Here is a 19,632-nt window from a genome sequence, read left to right as displayed (position 1 = left end):
AACCCCTCACTTGGTCTGAGCCGTCTTCACAAGTGTTGATTGTGAAGACTGATTGCAAGCCACTGAACATAAGTTTGCAACGCTGTGTATGCTTATAGATAATAAGGTGTATGCTTATAGATAAGGGTAACTAAGCGTAATAATAACAAAATATTAAAAATAAATAATCATTATTAATAATAAATGATAAAAATAAGAAAAAATAAAGTGGCCTGACGCCAGTTACAGCAATCTAGCACTAGCAGCCAGGAGAACTCAGCGCTGCGGGCTGCTGTGGCAATCGTTGCTGAGCGCAGAGAAATAAAAGGCAGCCAGGGCAGCCTGGTGGTTCTGGTTCGTTTATTGAGTACATGACAGACAGACAGTGTAAAATCACATGTAGTATTTGTACTTAAAAAAAATTACAATAAATTACTGAATAATTAGTAAAAGCAGTTTAACTAATGGCTGCTCTCCAGCTACAGGGCAGAGGCAGAAAAAACAAGAAATATGTACCAGCTGTGAATACATACAGATAATGCCGCAAAGGAATTCACACGGAGAAGCACACCGAGTAGTGTTAATGGGAACATCCAACTGCAGGGGTCCTTCCCCTCCTTTATATGCCAAATGCCAGCCCGATCCTGCAGCACTTCTTGCCTTCAGCACCGGATCTGCTCCCGCTGAGCACCAGCATCTCCCCCTCTGGCCTTGTGAGGCAGATGCTTGTGCACTGAGATGAGTTTATCTGTTCAAACAGCATTAATTCGCCTTCCTCGGAGCGGATGCTCTACCACCAGAAGGCTGACTTAGTCTCTTCGTCTCTTCTCACTGAGCAGTCACTCGTTGTTCCAGTTATTTTATCTCTTTAACTGAAATGAAACCTACTCTGCTCAGGTTTCTCATAACAGACTGATGGCAGAGCATCACAGTGCTTTGAATTCTCCCTCGTTAGGTGTAAATACCTTCTGATATACAGTACTTTCTAAGAGCACGTACATGGCTAGACACTTCATACAAGAGATGTTCAGAAGGGACACACTGAGCAGCTGCAGGTGGCACAGCACTCCTACAAATCCAACCCAAGCGTACACAAGGGCTGACTGAGCAGAGCATTCTTAAGGGTCTTATTAAAATTGGACCCATCACTAGTTAGCAAAAATAGAGAATTAGCGAGGAAATAAATGTATTCTGTACCAAGAGGGAAGGTCCAGCAGAGCAGTGTGCCACTATTCTGTAATGCTGAGGCAGATTCACTGTTCAGGAGCACGCTCCCTTCTTACAACCATCATAAGCCCATTGATTGGCCTAATACTACTGCTGCACTGAAGTCAAGGAGCTTGTGGCTTCTGAGAGAAACTAGAAACAATAGCTTTCAAAGAACTGCAAAAGCTAGAAAACCAGGTTTGTCTGAAAAATGTCTCCTGAATGATGGAGAAAAGTGTTCATGTTATGAAAACAGCAAATCTCATCTGAAAGAAACCTGCAGATCTGAGAAATGTCTGTGTTTAGATCTTAGGGCGCTGGGAGCAGTGGCGCACATCTGCACTGTAGCTGCTGAGTCACAGAACAGCGCTGAAGAACTTATGAGACTATTTATAGGTCAAGGTCCTATAGCACTTGAGAACACTGGGTGAGTTCTCAGATCGGCAGCCAGAGATGAACAGTTTCAAGCCAGGCTGCATCTGCTGTGCAAATTACACAGGAATCTACAGCAAACAAGGGCAGGCAAGGAGCAATTACTGTCTGAAATAAAACTTCATTAAAATAAAAGATAGCAGAAGTCAGACATGCATAATTGATGGTGGTAATTCTGTATGTCAGGGGCTATTAGGTTCTAATGGCTCTTGAGAATGTAAATCTAATTCTGTTAACCTCAGGAGCAAAAAAAAGCACCTACACAGAACAGTCACTGTCTGATGCCCCTTACCAAATGGAATCTACTGTAATTGTGTAGTAAATGGTCTCTGAATAAATAAAAAAACAACCCTGAACACAAAATACCAAACCATCCTGCCATCTGCCACATTATCTCCCTGTTTTATTTCCCAAAGGCAATAACTGCTTTGAGGTCAACCTGACACAGAAGAAAGCTCATAGTCACTGGATGAACTGAACTGCCTCTCTACCTTCTTCTGATCTTTGATCTTTTGGAGAATGTTGACTTTTTTCTCAAAATAGTTTACAAGAGCTGTCTCAGTCAGCATGGAAGCCAAGATCTGCTCAAAGGAAATAGACCAGTCAGTATCAATGGTACTGCCATACCTGGCAGCTGAACTACCACCTTCACAGCCAACTAGGACCGTGTCATCTGCAATGTCTTCACACTGCAAGGAGCCTGTGCTGACCATGGAGTAGGAAGACATGGACATATCGTCTTTGGTTTCATCATCTGATAGCAGCTGTAAAGGAGAGCCTTGTCCTTCCCCTGAACCATCTCCTAGAGTTTGGTTCTCCTGCTCAGTTTTTTCAGGCTGAACCTCTCTGCAGGTTTTGTCTTCATGGTCAGTTCGGGGTTGCTGCTCCACTGTTGAGTTCTGACTCTGTTCAGATGTAGGCGACTCCTCTTCACTCACGGGATCTTGGCTACTGTTTGTTTTGCAGTCCTCAGACTTCCTTATGGGTCTGTTGGAGAACTTTTTTCCAACCTCCCCAATTCGCAGGAGGAGGCTGGCGACAGTGGCAATAGCATGGTACAGCTCTTGCTCTACTGGGTCCTCACTGAACATGTTGTAAAGGGTCTTGCATAACTCTATGAATTGTTCCTTTCAAAGACAAAGACCAAAATCATATTTAAGGCTGCAAAAATTGACAGCAGTAGATGAAACAACGGATTCCATGTGGACTGACTCCTACTTTATTTGCCTCCCCACAAAGTTGCAACTTACTTTACTGATTCAGAACAATCCCAAATTAGGCAAACTCCATGTTATAGAAGCTAAATTGAGACACAGCTAGAAACTTAATAGTGACGGTACTTTTGCTAATAAGTGGAGAGCATGCTAACATTCACTCCTGAGAAAAACTTCTGCCCTGCTACTCTTCTTTAGCCAGCTTCTACATATTTCCACAGTGGTATAAAAAGCACCCATAAAGGAAATTAAGAGAAAAAAAAGATCACACTAGACTCTTCTTCCTGTAACCACATTCTTTATCTCCACCAAGCAGCCTCAAGTTGAGGCAACGCAAAAAACGGAACAGCCAAGCAAGCTTATATGACTGATGGCTCACTTCAAACATACTGCTCTGGAGGGAAAACAAAGATTGCAAGTCTTACAGGAAAAGACAATCTGGGAGACATAGAATCAAACACATCTGACTAGAGGAAACAGCAGTTTGACAGTCAGCTGCAAGCCCACTAAAGAATTCAACACAAGCATGTAGAATTAGGAGCTTCTACAGCTCACTACACCAGAACAGCAGGGCAACCTAATGCATGGACTGAGCACACTAGAAAAATGACTGTCACAGTTCTTCAACAAGCTGTTAGTCATCTAACTGGAAACCTTCAGATTCACTTCTTACCTGACTCATTTTGGGGAGATCTTTAATAGTTTCCTTCTTGGACTCTTTTTCCTTGGCCCACATTCTTAGGTAGTATCTATAGTCCTGTGGGCTGGTACCTTTCTCCTCTGCAAAACATGACCAAACCTGGTGGTTAAAGTTTCAGACTTCACATGAGCACCATGGCAGCAAAGATCACATTAGAAGCAGGTTTTATTTCAGTTCAGGAAAGCATCTAGCATTTGAATGGCTGGAGGCTGCATTGTTTGCTGCTGGTATATCTGATAAAGTTCAGTAGAGCAAAAATTTTAACACTACTGAATTAGCTTGACTTCTAATAAATGAATTCTATTAGTCAATAACTTACCAATTTGTGTTTCAAATGTTATGACCTTGGTACATTAGAGAGTCAGAGCAGTACGGCATGAGAGAGAGCTATTTTGCAGCTCACATCCCACTTTACCAGTGTCCATGAGGGACTCCTTGAAAGGTCTCCTTGACACAACACAGGATAATGAGATTGCTAATGTTAAAGAGGCAAGGCTGGAATGTGGTCTATTTATAATGAATTTACCTTTTTCTTGACCACTGTCATTTCTTCTTCCTTTCTCTTCTTGGGTTTCTAAAAACAATGAAATTATAAAAATAGTCATTAATATCTGACTTTCAGGAACACAGCACATGAAGAACATAAGACAACTTGTATCCAAATACAATTACGGACAAATTAGGCAAATACGGACAAATATATCTCACACTCCCACTTCACGGTTGGAGGAGTGAACAGAACAAGACAGAAGTAAGAGGTGATGGGATAAACAGGAAAAAGAGAAGCCACACCAAAAAAGTGGTGAAGAGGTGAGGTAGAGGGTGAAACTCTAAAAGAAATGGCGAAACAAACATGAAATACAGCTACTAATGCCATGGCTTAAAGACAAAGAAATTCACAGCAAGTTCAAAGCAAGATAATGAATGGAAAAAAACAACAATACTGAACATATAGGATACGTGACTATAATGTGTACTGGCAATAGCTCATTGACTGAGCAGACATTTTGAGAGTGATGTGCAGAGTCTAACTGTATGGATCGCACTTCTGCTTCCCTATACTGCTGCTAGACCAAATAGGAAGTCCTGTCTTAGCTCAGATGGCCACCTAGCACCAAACAGTGCAATTACTCCTTTTTTTTTTTTTTTTTAGCATTACTGTATTTTTGTAAACATTAAGCAAAAAATGCACTTTGATTTCCTACTAACTAGTTCCTATTTTTTCTAGGGTTGAAACACAATAATAAAAACATAGTTGAACTGCCATAAAAGAGGAGAAGCATCAACTTGAGTATTTAAAATAGCATGTTGGTGCTGGTAGATAATATCAGTTCAGTATGTCCACATAATCCAAGGACTGACCTTGAGACTCACAGTGCAGGCAGAAATCCAGCTCTGAGACAAAAGGAGATACTGGAGCAGCAGTAAGAGGGGTTGAGGAGAAAGTATCCCAGATAAAACAGAAGAAAAGGCCACACAGAGACAGACAGAGAAGGAAACAAAAACAAGAAGAGAGACGATGAGACTTGCATGAAAAACCCAAGTCGAGGTGAAAGACAGGAACTGGCAAAAGCACACTGCTCCTCTTCAGCAGCATACGATTGTGCTTCAGAGCCTGCCGTGTCCCGCACGACATGGGTGCTGAGCAGTTTAAGCTCAAAACTTCTTTCCCATCATGCAATAACAACAGTCAACTCGAACACATTATAACTTAACATATTGCCATCGTGAGGCCATGCTTTGCAAAAATCACCAATCACAGCACATAGATTTGTGCTTGGATTCCTGTCTAAACAGAGGTAAGGACAGCAAGCGTTGCATTACCTTCTGTGGTAACATCCTCTGTGAAATAACTTGTGGCCTCCAAAGCAGACTCCGTCTCCTCTGGATTCAGAGCTGTGCTTACAGAGAAAGAAATGTTAAGATGATCTCTAAGGTAACTGAACAATAGTATTATCCATTTTGTTAGCAAAACTTATGAGACATCTCTTTTCAATTGTGTGTCAGAACACACCATGCTGACCATTAGCAGCTTATGGAAGCAATCACTCACCAGGAGGCAGATGCAGTTTGTAAAGTACTTTGAGCTTGTCAGTGAGGTCACCATGGTACATCCCACCTGCAAGTGAAAAAAAGCCCACAAAAACAGAGGGATAAGAAAAACAGCATTTAGGAATAAGAATCGCTCTCTACACACAAGCTCAAAACAAAGTAAGTTTCCATGCAGTGAGGAACTGCTAAACTGTACAAAGCTCTCTGCAGAAGCCACAAAGAAATCCACAGCAAAGTTTCATCTTGTAGGTTTACCACCTACTGTTTCCCAAAATGAGAGACTGTCTAGCAGCAAAAATGCATCTTTAGTTCTGCCTGAAGAACTAAATCCTCTAAGGCTGCCACCCTCCCTTCATAATAGTTCAATCATCAGCATCTCCTTTTACTTTTCTGCATGGAAGATGACAGAAACATTTTTTTGTAATATATCATCTCCAGAAATACCACTTACTCATCCCTGTCACAAACTCCTTGAAGTTAATGAGAGAATCCCTGTTCTCATCCAGAAGCCGGAACAGGCGCCCTGCGAGCACAGGGGTATGTGCACCACAGGACCAGGGGGTCAAAGTGATGAAGAGCTCTTTGAACTGCTCCATGTCTATGCGATACTGCTCCAGGTAGGGCAGGCTCTGATCTCGGCGGGCAGCTGCAGCTCGATTATTTCCCCAGTAGCAGCTCATCAGGTACTTTGCCTTTGAAGGGAAAGTATTGATAAGTCAGTTATATTATACTGCAACAAGCCATGAGAGTGGAGTCTTTTCATATAGCTCAAAAACAGCACCAAATGAGAAGGGACCTTTCAGGACACTCTGTTTATCTTGCCCATTATTATGAGCATTACTTCACTATAAACGAGTACGAAATGGAGGAAAAGAGACAGACTTCACTAAAAAACAAAGAACAAGTGAAAAATACAAAAAAAAAAAAAGTTTGTTTTTTGTTTGAGTAAAGTGAAACTCAGGCTTCATGCAAGGAGAGCACGCAGATTTTAGAACTCTGGCCTCCCTAAGTCTATAGCATCACACAATTGAGCTTGCATGCAAGTGAGCATAGTGTGACTGAGCTTGAGTGACTTTGGGAATTGCACCTGGGTGTACTTAACAACACTTCCAATGACAAATAAAGGCAAAGCACTTAAGTAATTGTGTTACAATTACACAGCAAGTTCACGGCAAACTTGAAAATAAAAACTGAAGTACAAGTCAATCCTAGCTCCATGTTCTAAGTCACTTCTTTCCATTGACTCTGAACCCTCTCACTGAATGAGCATAATTCAAACACTGAGAATGAGGTCTGACCATCTTTACCAAAAAAAAACTGTTCAGTAATAGAGCCAGTCTCACTGGCACCACATAGAACAGAATCCCATATTTGCTTCTTACCTTGAACACTACATATAGCTCTTCTAGTTCTTCAATAGAAAAACCAATGTCACCAGACACAGCCCGGACCTAGTTAAGGGGAAAACAAGGGGAGTAATTTCTTTCAAAGCTACCCAAATTAAACATGACTCACTGAAAAATCTGTGAACATATAAGCTAAGAAAATATTTGCAAGAAGATACGGGCAAAGGAGAGGAGAGAAAACATATCTGCTCCAATACTTCATATTGCTAAGGATTACAGGCCAGGAAGACAGCCTTTTTTTCAAGCAGAAACTGCTGACATTTGAGCAGTTAGTAAAAAACTACTGTTATAACTTCCTGTTTCTGCAGCCCACAGAACACTGTGCTGTCCCTTCCTTTTGTTTTTATCTTCAGATTCAGATGCACAGAAAAACAACAGTGAAAGAAACGGATGAAATTTTCCTCCTGGGACATGGGAGATAGTTGCAATAGATGTGGACACTCCTTTTTAGTCATGAACCCTTCTGTAAAACTCCAAAACATGTTAGCATGCTTTCTAAATGCCATTTTGTAGCTCATTTAATCTGGGAATCACATACCACACTCTTCTTGGCTGTATCCTCCAGAGACTGGATCACCTTCAGCCTTTGTTTAAAACGCATTTGTTCAATATCATCTGCCTTCAAATTGCTAAATTTCTATGAGAAAAGAAGCAGACTGGGTCAGCATCATATCCTGAAGAATGAATTATGCCTGTTCAATCACATGCTCTTTGCAAACCATACTGACCCTTTGAAGAGAATCTAAAAACCCTACAATACTTCTACCAGCATTGAAAAGGTGAAAACAAAATCTCTCTATTAACCCCTGTCCCAAAAAATAAGTCATTTAGAATTCATGAGAAATCCATCATCAGAGGTTTCTAAAGAACAGCTGGAAAGGCATCTATCAGGACACAACTACAGATCCTGTAGTGTGGCACAGAGAAGAAACTATACAGCTTGCATTCTTCCAGCCCCATTTTATTGTAGGACCCATATGAGATTGAGCTAGAAACAGCACAGTTTATAAGCTTTTCCACTGATTATGTCAGCCAAGTAAAATGAATTTGGTAACACTCTTTTAAAAGAGAAACAAAGAACATGATTGTCACCAGTCTCTACTGACGCTGGAGAGATTCTTTGGAATTCACATTAGCTGAAAGAGTTTGGCTTTACTTATTACAAACAGGAGGATGAATGGCTCGAGCCTGCACTCCTTGGGCACCTCAAGCCAATAATGCAGTTCAAGTTCCATCTGCATAAGTATAACATGGGATTATTGGGAGAGAAAAACCAGTTGGGTAAAAACTAAGCCAGAATCTGACCTCATAGGATGTTTTGATAAGGTCAAAGATGTCAATTTCAAGTGGTGGGTCATCCCCACTCGTCAATAAGGCATGCAGGTGTGGAATAGGAGGTGAGACACTCTGCCTGTTAACTACATTGTCCAAATACCTGTGAAGAAAAAAAACACCCACACAGAGCAGATGCAAGACTCCTGGATTAATGTCAAGAAAGGAAAAGCAGTAATATCCTAAACACATAACTCCCTACTCCTTCGTATTATTAATCTAAATATGTAGAAAAAAAATTCCCAGCAAACTTACAACACTATCCTCAATATCTCCCATGTAGAGGTGATTTTCATTTTAATTTTGGGATATCTCTTCTTTTCAAAAGTAGGCTCCCAGAGGTACCCTGAAGATCTCACAGAACATAGGATAGATTCACTTTTGAAGCAAGAAAATATTTTATTTACTATAATTGGGAAATATCTGCTTGATAAGGTTTTACGTCACTAGAGGGCTATTCCTGCTAGGACTTGTTCTTAATAATGGATTAGAATTCTTCTGTGTATTTTGGGTAAGTAACCTCATGGAGTTCAAATTCAAACTGAGAAACAGGAATGTAGTATGCCACAAAGCAAACAACCCTGGATTCCTCCATACTTGAGCCAAAAATTTGTTTCAGCTGCCACAGAAATCAACAGCAATCTTCTCTAGTGCTCAAGTTTCATCCTGATCTGGTATCTGTGACCTCCTACGTAATGGAATTCAGGGGAATGACAAAAGAGTCTCTCTTATCTGACAGAAAGGAATGATGACTAAAAGGGTACTATCACCATTCATTTATAAATAAGAAGAATGGTACCTGCCCAGAATAGTCATTGCTTCACCTTCATCACAGCACTGTAACAACTTCTCCACATTGGCATCAAGAATGGCCAATGACACCTGCAAGATGAACTTGATGCCCTCATAGAAAAAACAGTCAACAATGACAACAGCACTTTCAAAGGGCATGACACTGAGGAAGAGTGTGAGAAACCAAGAAAGGGATATGGTGGAAATCACTCCCAGCTCCTGCATCTTTTCTGACAGCTGTGGAAGATACTCTCGTGTAAGTTCTTCAAAAATGCCCTGGTCCACCAATGCACCTGGGAAAAGAAACAAGAACAATGGCAGGACTCAAATTTGTTGGTCTCATGGTACTGTAACTGAGCTAAGAAATTATTAAGCAAAACAGTGTGAGTTCACTTTAATTTCAGGTTCTTAAACTAAACAGAAATGAATATATTTGTTACCCTATTCTCAATAAGCACCACATTCATAGATGGAGATTATTCCTGATTCCATCTTCTTTGTTCAGTGGTAGCATACAGCTACCACTCCTCCTGTGCTTCCATCATACACACACAACTTAAAAGGGAAGAAGCTTGTCCTTCATTATCTTTAAAGTGCACCACATTTAATTAATTCTGAGGAAACAAAACATTGCTGAGATGCTGATGGAACTGTAGGTGAAAATCCAGGCTCCAGCATGAATTTGACAAAGACTCACCCACTACTCTTGTGTTGTAGTAATCTGGCAACATCCGCTCACATAAAGCCACTAGGAGCCAGAAAGCCTCTTCCTCATTGCAGTATAACAGCAGCACTGATGTAACGATGTTCATCGCCTGTGTTCCAGCAGCATTAAATATGCAGAGAGAGAGAAACATGAAGATGTTCACAAAAACTCTGTCATTACAGGTCAGCTGAACTGAAAAAGCATGATTCTAGCAGAGCAGTCTCATGGGACTGAGAGTCAGATCTATTTCCAGCTTTTACTGGTATCTGAGTCACTAGGTGACCTTGAGCCAATTTATCTTCCTGTTTCAGTTCCTTTGTTTGTGAGGCAGCAGATAATATAACTACTCTTTGTCAGGCACTTAATTTATGTGAAAAATGGGATTTTCCAAGTTTGCAGAAAAAGCTTTGATTGTAACAGAGCGATGTAATAAGAACCTCTAACTGCAGAGCAATACATAATATGAAATTAATTTCTACCAAGTTGTTTCACTAGCCAGCAGCTAGTTTCATTCGTGATATACTGCAATACACGCATCATCATTTACTTCATTTATTTGTTCATTTCAGGGAAACCAGGAGATGTCTTTCTCAAACTAGGGAAAGCTCTAGCAGGAAAACTGCTAAAAGAATTTGTCACTACACCTAACAGAAATGTGCAAAGTCTATATACATAAGAGATCCTTACAACATCACCACTTATTTCCGAATGGGCAGCATGAAGGAAAAGCATGAAATTGAAAAAAAGAACTGCTGAAAAGCTCCAGTAGAGTCATGGTCACCATGTTGGGCTAACAAGTCTAAGAATTCTTTCTTACCTGACAGTATCCAATTGTTGGATTCCTGAATGCATAAGCTGTTAAGACTCTCCGGAGAGCAGCAATTCCCAACTCATTCTGGAAGGCAGGATGTTCTGGCATAGAACGGTGCAGATCTCTCTCAATTTCTTCTGTAGCAAGATTGTACTTTCCCATCGACTTTTCCACAAGATCTGCATAGTAGCCAGGATGAGTGACCATCTCATTCCAAGCCCCTGTAATGGCAAACAAACACTGCTTCGCTTCTTGAGCTTTAAAATAGAGACTTTATGCCCAGAGAAGGGCAGCTAGGAAGCATTACACCAACTCAGTAACTGCAAACAGATACAAAAGTATAGCAGTAAACCTGTTGGAGTGTGGGTCCCAACACTGAAATCCACACGGAGGCAATGAAAGAGCTACTATACTCATAAAGTCATGTCAGGAATGCAACCACTGCATTTTTGTCCAATAACATCACAAAGTATAATTCCTGTGGAGTTTGCTTGCGATTTATTTCTTCCGAAACAAGCTGTGATTTATACCTTTTCCTCTGAGACATGCAAAAAGCTTATTTCTGCAAGCTGCCAAAGCATCCTGCACTTCCTACCTGAGAAAAGGAGCCACAGTTCTCCACGAAGATTCTCTGGGATTCCTTTCTGCACCAGCTCCCTAGTCTTGGTAGTACGATACATACACATCCCTCTCCCATATTCAAAGAAATGAATGTTCCAAGACTCTTCCTTCATCTTCTCCTTTGCCTTCACAGGAATAAATATGGCCATTTTAGGAGATTAAAGCATTTTTATGCTCATAGGACAGGTGATTTCTGGGTACTCAAACCTAGACTTCACAAAAAAAAGCACTGTGGCATTTAAAGGTTTAATTCTTCCTGCTGAATAAAAAGGCTGTATGCTAATCTATGCTGTTCTGAAGCTGCTTGAAGTCTTTACAATGGTAACATGGGCTGTGCAGTGGCGTTAAATTTACACAAATGCAAGAAGAACCATGGTCTAAGATGACTGCCGAGGAAGCAGAGATATCAGATGTTCTCTGCTACTTTGATATGAAGAAATGTTCTTCACAGATAGCAGCTGCGTCCCAGAAGCACAGTAACACAAATTGCTCAGCCCCTACTCATGTATCTCTATACTGATACACTAAGCTGGTCAGGTTACATCTAGGCAGCACTATCATTGTGACAGTGATACAGTGCAGAGGTGACAGAAGCTAGGGAGGAAATGCACTTACAGAGTCTCAGAGCAAGACAGGAAATCTGCTACCTATGACAAATTATTCACAATTAATTGCTTTAAGTTAAAACATCATTTACCCCTTTGGGTCCCAAAAGCTCCTCAGAATTTCTTCTGAAGAGTTTGAGCAGTCCCTGGGATGCTGTTGGCACTTCACCAGCACAGAAGTTGACAGGTCGATTGCTAAGAGCAGATGTGGGGCTAACTGCAAGAGGGCTGCTGGAAGGCAACTCTGGAACTTCCTGGAAAATAAAAACACTTACCGTGATTAAAAAAACCCAGCAAAACATATTTCTACATGGCCATACATGGCACTTCTGCCAGACTGGAGACAGAGCTAGTAGAGAAGAGGTGGCAACTGTTCTGGCTTTTCTGTATTTCTTAAACATCCACCAGAACTATGCCAGTATTCCAACCTCTCACTCAATTTCAAGACAATTCACGCATTAATAGCAGTGAGCCTATGGGTAAATGATTCAAGACCCTGAGTCTGCTCAAGACAGTAGGTAAAGCTAAGCAGTGATCTCATTATGTAAATTAGCCTCTAGAGCAAAACAGCAAAGCAATTGAAAATGAGCAACAAAGCATTTGAGCTGAGGCAGCCTCCCTCTTTTGCTCATGGCCCAATAAAAGGAAATGATTTAAAATATAATAAATAAAAGGAAATGCTGTAACGCAGTGTAAGGAGGATTACTTTGAACGATGGGCAAATGCTCCTCCCATCTACTTCTTAGTACCTCACATCCAGGATCACCCAAATTCCACTTCCATTCCCTGTCGCTGCTGAGTGGTTTCTTGGATGGTGTTCTCTGCAAGAAGTCAGAGATTCTCTGCACCAAGAAATCTCGGTCCTTCAGATTGGCAAAGAAGAAAGTCATTTTACTTTTAGTGCTGATGGACAGAGGGCTGGGCAAGACGCTGGAGCTATCTGCCTTCTCAACTATTGTCACCTAGAAGACAAAGAGAAGGGCCATTTGAATCTAGCAGGTTCTCCATTATCTGCCAAGCACTACAACAGCTAGAAGCATATGAAAGATAAGACAAGCCTCTAGTCTTAATTACAGCTAATCCCCACCTCCCTGAGAGGAATGATGAGATGACAGGCCTCCTCTGCCTTGCTGGCAAAGCAGATGTAATTGTTGGAAACAAACATCTGACCAGGAATGTGCATCTTGTTGAATGGGGTCCACAATGTGCAGTCTGTGTGTCCGTCCAGGCATTCATCCTTGGGCAGTCGGAAAGTGGCACGGTAGCATTCATTTTTGGCTCGAGCATCAAGGTCTCTGGGGAAAAGTAAAGAGCCCTCCTCAGAGCTTTTTTCTTACTTGAAAAAAAATACTCAAACACCAATGTAAGTGTTCATTCCAATCACAAATTCCAGTCTGTGCTTTAATTCTTACTATTCACTTCTCTAACTGAGATGCCACCTCCTATCTGACTCCTCTTTCAGCCTTCAGGCATGCTTCACTGACAAGGTTTGTCCTGCAATACAAGCAATGCAAGCGCATGTTGGAACAGAAATCTGAGAGACTTAAATGTTATACTGGATTCTGAAACTGGAAAGAACAGGATTTTCAATAGTTTCTAGTTGAAAATCCATTCCAAGAACTCCTTGTCTGTGTCTTCATGCATGAGAAAGATGTGAGGGCTTATGCGAATTAAGTACCAACTTGGGATAGAAAACCAACACTAGGTAGAGAGCTAACGACTGAAATCAGTGATGCAGCCCCTGGTGTGAGAAGAATCCAGGGGCACCTTGAAGCCTATGTAGTAAGGCAGATTTATTACTACAGTTCCTGTTTCTGTCTTCTCCTTGCTGAAAACACACACCTTTTTAGTGCAGAGATGTTCTTCAGAGGCTTCCTGGGCTTTGGGAGGGACTTGTCCTGTAGGAAGCTCTCATTATCCAGCAGCTGCCGCATAGCGATGTTAGCCAGCTGCTCCATCAACTTGAAGGTCTCATTGATGTTAAGAAACATGGAAAAATAAAGTTCACTGTCCCTTGTGCTCACTTTAATGCACTCAGGGAACAGCAGTGTAGCATTTTTTTCTAGCTGGGTTACATCCACCCACTGAATCACCAGTGTCACTGGGGGAAAAAAGTCACAAACAGCCATTATTAAAATTTGAGGCAAAAAAAAAAAAAAAAGAATGAAGCTCAAACAGCAAATGTGCTCTTAATGAGTGGTATTTTTCTCCCCTTACACACAGGCAATTCCTTACTTCATGCTTTTACTGATTTCACCAAAAATACTTGGAAGTAACTTTTGGGAATGACTAGAAATACTACAGTGCCAAAAGGTCTTTCTTCCATCCAGCAAATGTTTCCAATTACAATTATTAATGCTTTCATTCTTTCTTTCCAGCAAGTTCATTCCGGATTCTGGAGATCAAGCTCTGTAAATACTAGGTGGTGGTTCCAAGCAAAACTCACCAAAGTCAAAATATTGCTTGGTTCTTTCATTCAGTAGAAGCAAAAGCCCAGGTGTGCAACCTGAGAGCCTAAGGCACGTGTTGAAAAATGACTCAGGCATTCAGTTTAAACTTCACTAAATGCCTCTGAGAGAAAGGACTGAACTACACTTGGGGCCAGAGCTCAAAACATTCATAAAAAGAAAAAAATCCCATCAGCTAAAAAAAAAAAAAAAAAAAAAAGCCACATAATAGATCAACCAAATCAAACAGCTCATGGGAAACAGCAGAAAAAGACAAGTTTATAACTCACCCTCTTTGCCCAGAAGGAAGGAATAAAAACAGAGGTGATTGACAGTGAGGTACAGCCAGCCCTGCCTGGGTACACGTCCCTTCCAGTAGCTGCAAGAATAGTAATTGACCAACTTCTCCACCTCTGGCATCCCAAACTGCTTCCTCATCTTCAGTTCAGCCTCTTTGAATTTACCTGGATCCTCTTCACTCTGAGGCTGCTGGTTCTTGTTCTCTTCAGCTATAATTCCCTAAAGGACACGGGAAGAGAGGCAGAGATGAGAAATGAAAGGGAATGCCTGCTGACAGATATAATATACACTGAAAGGTGATGGCAGCCATCCAGAAGACAGAAAGAATGTGACACAGCAGTTATCATTTCTCCTGTCAAGTCAGAGTAATAGTAAAGACACATAGAATGAGCAAATAGTCTGCTGGGAGCCTGTAAGCTGATTTACTTCTAAACACATGCAGCTAACGTTCATGTTTAACATCTGACTGAATTTCTCACAGCTGGTCAGGTAACTGCTTGCCCAGCAGCAGAACTGAAGTCTATTTTCACTCGTGACTGTGACAACAGGAAGATCATCTGCCAGGAAGGGCAGAACTCTGCAGGCAGTCAGACCCCGACTGGCCAGAAGGAAGAACAAATGACCACAATCTCTCTCACACAGACACACAGCAAATACAGAGAATCTGACAGGAGTACTGGAAGAGCTTCAAATTGCTGCTGTTTAATAAAAAACCTGCACGTGTGAGCTTCTACTCTGGAAAATGTATGGGCTGGGAATCTGAAGTGTATTATGTGCATAACAAGCAGAGGCACTTGTTGAACACCAGTGGAAGTTAGGGCGCAGTTCCTTTACACCCACACCATCACAGGAGTGTGAGCACACTGCTTGCAAACTAGAATTCTCTCCTCCAGGTTTGTTGATACATCAGCCTCTGTTTAACCCTCATGTCAAAGGTATAACTTGCAGGGATTGTATCTTTACACTAGATTTCAGTTAGTTACCACCCTAAGCAGGCTGCACCTTGAGATCTATTGCTCCTAACCTCCTCCCCTCTACCCCTCCAAAAATGTTTGTCTGGTGTTACAGCCATAAAGTCATCCTGACAACACTGTATGCATTTCATGATACTTCCAAATGTGTGCACATCTGAAGAGGGAGCAGAGAGAAGCTCTGCAATGGAGCTCTCACTACCGCCATCCCAAGAGTTAAAAAGCAATTCTCAGTACCACCTCCCCACTCTTTATCAGGTCCTGAAGCCTTTCAGGGAAGCACACTCCTTACATGTATCTTGCCCTTGACAAAGGTGGTGATATCTTCTTCATTATCAAAGATGGACAGAGTCTGCAGTAAGTTATTCTCCAGCCATTCCCAGTGCTTCGTGATCTCCTTACGAGATGATCCTAATTGATGGGGTGAAAGACAAAGGGAAGAACAAAGAAAAAAACACTAGAACAAGCTCTTGTTTTTCTCCAAGTTTATAGCAGGAAACTAATAAATACCAAACAACAATCAGATGTGAAACACACTGACTGTCTACACGTCAAGGATATTTCATACACACCAACATTATGTTTCTAATGAAATGTTTCCATTGCCATTGAGGATAATAAGCACACCAAGACATCGTTCCATTTATCAGTGCACAGCAGTTTTTTTTCCCCCCAGAGTAAAGCATTCCAGTGCTCCAGACAAAAAGTACTTCTTTAATTCCTGATATTCTAAAAGAAAACTAATAAACTTTCAGAAGAAACTTGAAATTTCAGAGCAATCTAACTTTTTATACCTAGGAAGGAGCAGCATTTTGCATGGGCAACTGTCAGGACAGAACATACAAAACAAAAAAAGCAACCCAAGCATGCCAGTGTCAGATGCTACGTCCTTTGTTTTCTTAAAATACAAAGTCTCAGTGAAACTTGTAACAAACATTAGTTGTATTTAATCATACTGCCCTCAAGCTTTACAATGGATAAGCTTCAATGTGTAATCAGTGATTTAAGGAATTCTGCTGTGAAAATTTGCTTTCATTAACATGTTTCATTCCTTTAATTGTTTCAGAGATTTGTGTTTACTAAAAGATTTCTTCAATGAGGTCAATGATTAAATGAAGCAAACAGCAGGAAACACAAACAGTTCCCTACAGCTATGGCTCTACCTGGCTTTTTAAGAGGCAGCTTCAGCAAAAAAACAGTCTTTGTCTATTTGTACTTGGATACCTAACCTCAAAACACAACCTCAGCTAACGTGTGGTTGTTTCATAAGCAAAAATAACTCCAGGACCTGAAGTCTCAAAGCACTGCAGGGCTATGAATTTGGACTTCCGTGTACAGGTCAATGGATTAAACAACAAATATACATATATATATAGCTTCTGTAAGTTTACTTGATGTCTATTCTAGCCATTTGACATTGTTTTTAAAGCATGAATGACTTTGGATAATAGGAGATGGCTGTCAGTACTCACCACATGCCACTGCCCAATACACCTGAGAGTCCTGGGTCTGGTGCAGGATACGGTATGGGGCAACTCTGGCACTGGAGTCCAAAACTACGTCTAATGTTCCCACAAGGAGACCTGGAAAGCAGAGCCACAGAAATTAAAGTAATGTAATATCAAAGCAAAGAACCGAGTTAAGCAAAAATTCAGCACTGTTATTACAACAAAACAAACAAACAAACAAAAACAGTATTACTACACAGCCTGTGCATTACAACTACATAATAAACATGAATCAGCACTGGTACTTGGTCAAGAAAACCAAGACGTAAATCCAGTGACTGCATGGAAATTACCTCTGAACCACCTACAGGCAGTCCCACTGTTAATGGCTGACATTTAGATGGCAATTAAATGGCCACTACAGCTCATTACGATCCTCTGCCTTCCTAGGAGAGCTCCATAGCAGAGGCAAATGTATTTTTCTCCATGGCATCTGGAGATATTGGAGAGGCAGCTAATGTGGGATGTCTTCATATTAACATTGTCTGAAAAATATTTCATAGAACAGAGCTTTGTCCCCAGCATGGACAACACTCCATACATCTCTTAAGGACTTTCATCACTGAATTCAAATGACTGCAAGAAGAATGTGAAGTCTCTGGGATCTCCTTGCTTCCGTTACTTACAGTGATTTTAAGAGACCGAGCTAAATACAAGAGCTTTCAATGCTGTTGTCTTTCAGCACCACCTATGCATACAGTATGGAAGATAACGCAACCAAAAGGGACTCAACCAGTTCTGGACAAGCTGTGACACTCCTGCAAGTGCTTCAGTTAAACAAAGAGAGCAGGAAGAGAACCCAAATTTGGTAACTTTTCAAACCGTGTTAAATAAAAGCAGGCACACTCAGAACAAAATGCTGACCACCGTTAGCATCTGTAAGCAAATCTATTTATTTCAATTGCCTGTTTATTAGTTAGATCAAATATTTAAGACGAACATCCACGTGGAGCTGGGTAATCCTTAAAGCAAATATGGATGCATCCAATTGGCAGGATCTTAGTTTTGGATCTCAGCAGGATCTCAGTTCTGGATCTTGTTAGGATCTCAGTTCTGGATCTCGGCAGGATCTCAGTTCTGGATCTTGGCAGGATCTCAGTTCTAGATCTCGGCGGGATCTCAGTTCTGGATCTCGGCAGGATCTCAGTTCTGGATCTCGGCAGGATCTCAGTTCTGGATCTCGGCAGGATCTCAGTTCTGGATCTCGGCGGGATCTCAGTTCTGGATCTCGGCAGGATCTCAGTTCTGGATCTCGGCGGGATCTCAGTTCTGGATCTCGGCAGGATCTCAGTTCTGGATCTCGGCAGGATCTCAGTTCTAGATCTCGGCGGGATCTCAGTTCTGGATCTCGGCGGGATCTCAGTTCTGGATCTCGGCAGGATCTCAGTTCTAGATCTCGGCGGGATCTCAGTTCTGGATCTCGGCGGGATCTCAGTTCTGGATCTCGGCGGGATCTCAGTTCTGGATCTCGGCAGGATCTCAGTTCTGGATCTCAGGCTTCTGTGTGGTTGTAGGTAGCAGGACTAAGGGCTCATTCTGCATACTTCCCATAACGGCGATGTGCCACACACTGACATACAAAGCCACGCTCGTGAAGCCGAGCACAACGCAACGCCCCCAGCCGTGAGCCGTGCCGAGCCCCCGGCCGCGCCGTGACGTTGGAGGGGCGGCCGTCGGCACGGAGGAGCTCTGCAGCGGCCCGAGCCGAGCGGAAAGCTGCCAACAGCAGCAGGGCTCACTGCTCCTGTCATAAAACCCGGGCAATTCCAGCACCCATCTACTGGTGCATCTCTGGGGAAGGGGAGACGGAAAGCCAACCGCTCGGTGATCCGAGCCGCCCGCGGGCGCTGCCGGTCCCGGCGCAGAGGCCGCCCGGCTGGAAGGCGTGTGGCGCGGTCAGGCCGATCCCGCAGCCCCGCATCCCGCATCCCGCCCGCCGGCGCCCCGTCCCCGCTCCCGCAGCCCCGTCCCCGCCGCGGCTCACCCGTCAGGCCGCCCCCTTTGCCGTGTCCCCGCCGACGCTGGAGCAAGAAGAAGGGGTTGGCCCGCTCCGTCACCCACAACGCGCCGGCCAGCAGCACCTCCTCGGGCCCCAGCCACATCGCGGCGGGCCCCGGGGCCGACCCGGCGGCTCGGCCCGGCTCGGCTCGGCCCGGCCACACGGCGGAGGGCGGTGCAGGGGAAGCGGCCGGGCCGCGGCGCGCCGCAGGGTCACGATGACCACAGCGCCCCCTGGCGGCCCGGCGACCTCACGGCAGCGGGGCGGCGCCGTAATGCCGCTGTGGCGCCACGGGAAGGACCGCGGCTCCGCAGAGACGACAAAGCGAGTTCGAGTCCCTCTCGCGGAGTATCTGCGTTCTGATTCTCATTTAACCCTGGGATGATTTATCTTCTGTGTTGGTGCAGTTCATTCCGAGCACTGTGTGGGCTGCAGCAGGTGGAAAGAAGGGAAATGAGGAGAGCTTCTGCTCGCTCTGTCATCTTTTAGGCGGCCAACACCTTGGGAACAATGCATCGTTGTTTCCTATGTATTAATGGACCACTCTGAAC

The 19,632-nt window shown here is 42.8% G+C and overlaps 1 protein-coding gene across 2 annotated transcripts; it reads right to left on the bottom strand.

Annotated features, from left to right (window-relative positions):
- Positions 1 to 322: 322 nt before the first annotated feature.
- On the bottom strand, positions 323 to 19,328 carry TBC1D9B (TBC1 domain family member 9B). 2 transcript variants are annotated; one of them, XM_085236454.1, is made up of 22 exons: positions 19,067 to 19,328; positions 17,047 to 17,157; positions 15,867 to 15,985; positions 14,594 to 14,822; positions 13,699 to 13,957; positions 12,944 to 13,151; positions 12,606 to 12,818; positions 11,949 to 12,110; positions 11,226 to 11,376; positions 10,637 to 10,851; positions 9,811 to 9,928; positions 9,121 to 9,406; positions 8,295 to 8,424; positions 7,528 to 7,626; positions 6,966 to 7,034; positions 6,035 to 6,275; positions 5,585 to 5,650; positions 5,356 to 5,427; positions 4,894 to 4,944; positions 4,058 to 4,105; positions 3,505 to 3,611; positions 323 to 2,744 (listed from the first exon to the last, which is right to left on the bottom strand). In XM_085236454.1, the coding sequence occupies exons 1-22, from the start codon at positions 19,182 to 19,184 to the stop codon at positions 2,052 to 2,054; spliced, it is 3,765 nt and encodes a 1,254-aa protein (XP_085092580.1). In that variant the 5' UTR covers positions 19,185 to 19,328; the 3' UTR covers positions 323 to 2,051. The 2 variants fall into 2 exon arrangements, with proteins under 2 accessions (XP_085092580.1, XP_085092581.1); XM_085236455.1 differs by lacking the exon at positions 4,894 to 4,944.
- Positions 19,329 to 19,632: the final 304 nt, after the last annotated feature.

The sequence above is a fragment of the Meleagris gallopavo genome, chromosome 15 (assembly GCF_905368555.1).
Source record: "Meleagris gallopavo chromosome 15, MGAL_WU_HG_1.1, whole genome shotgun sequence".
Lineage (NCBI taxonomy): Eukaryota > Metazoa > Chordata > Aves > Galliformes > Phasianidae > Meleagris > Meleagris gallopavo.
Note: the sequence above shows the minus strand (reverse complement) of the source record. Positions and strands in the feature narration are given on the sequence as shown.

Coding starts and splice junctions, on each gene's coding strand:
- TBC1D9B (XM_085236454.1), bottom strand. CDS start 19,184: ATGTGGCTGGGGCCCGAGGAGGTGCTGCTGGCCGGCGCGTTGTGGGTG. Junction 8,425..9,120: donor GCAATGACTATTCTGGGCAG/GTACCATTCTTC, acceptor TTTTCTTCACAG/GTATTTGGACAATGTAGTTA. Junction 5,651..6,034: donor GGAGTTTGTGACAGGGATGA/GTAAGTGGTATT, acceptor TTTCACTTGCAG/GTGGGATGTACCATGGTGAC.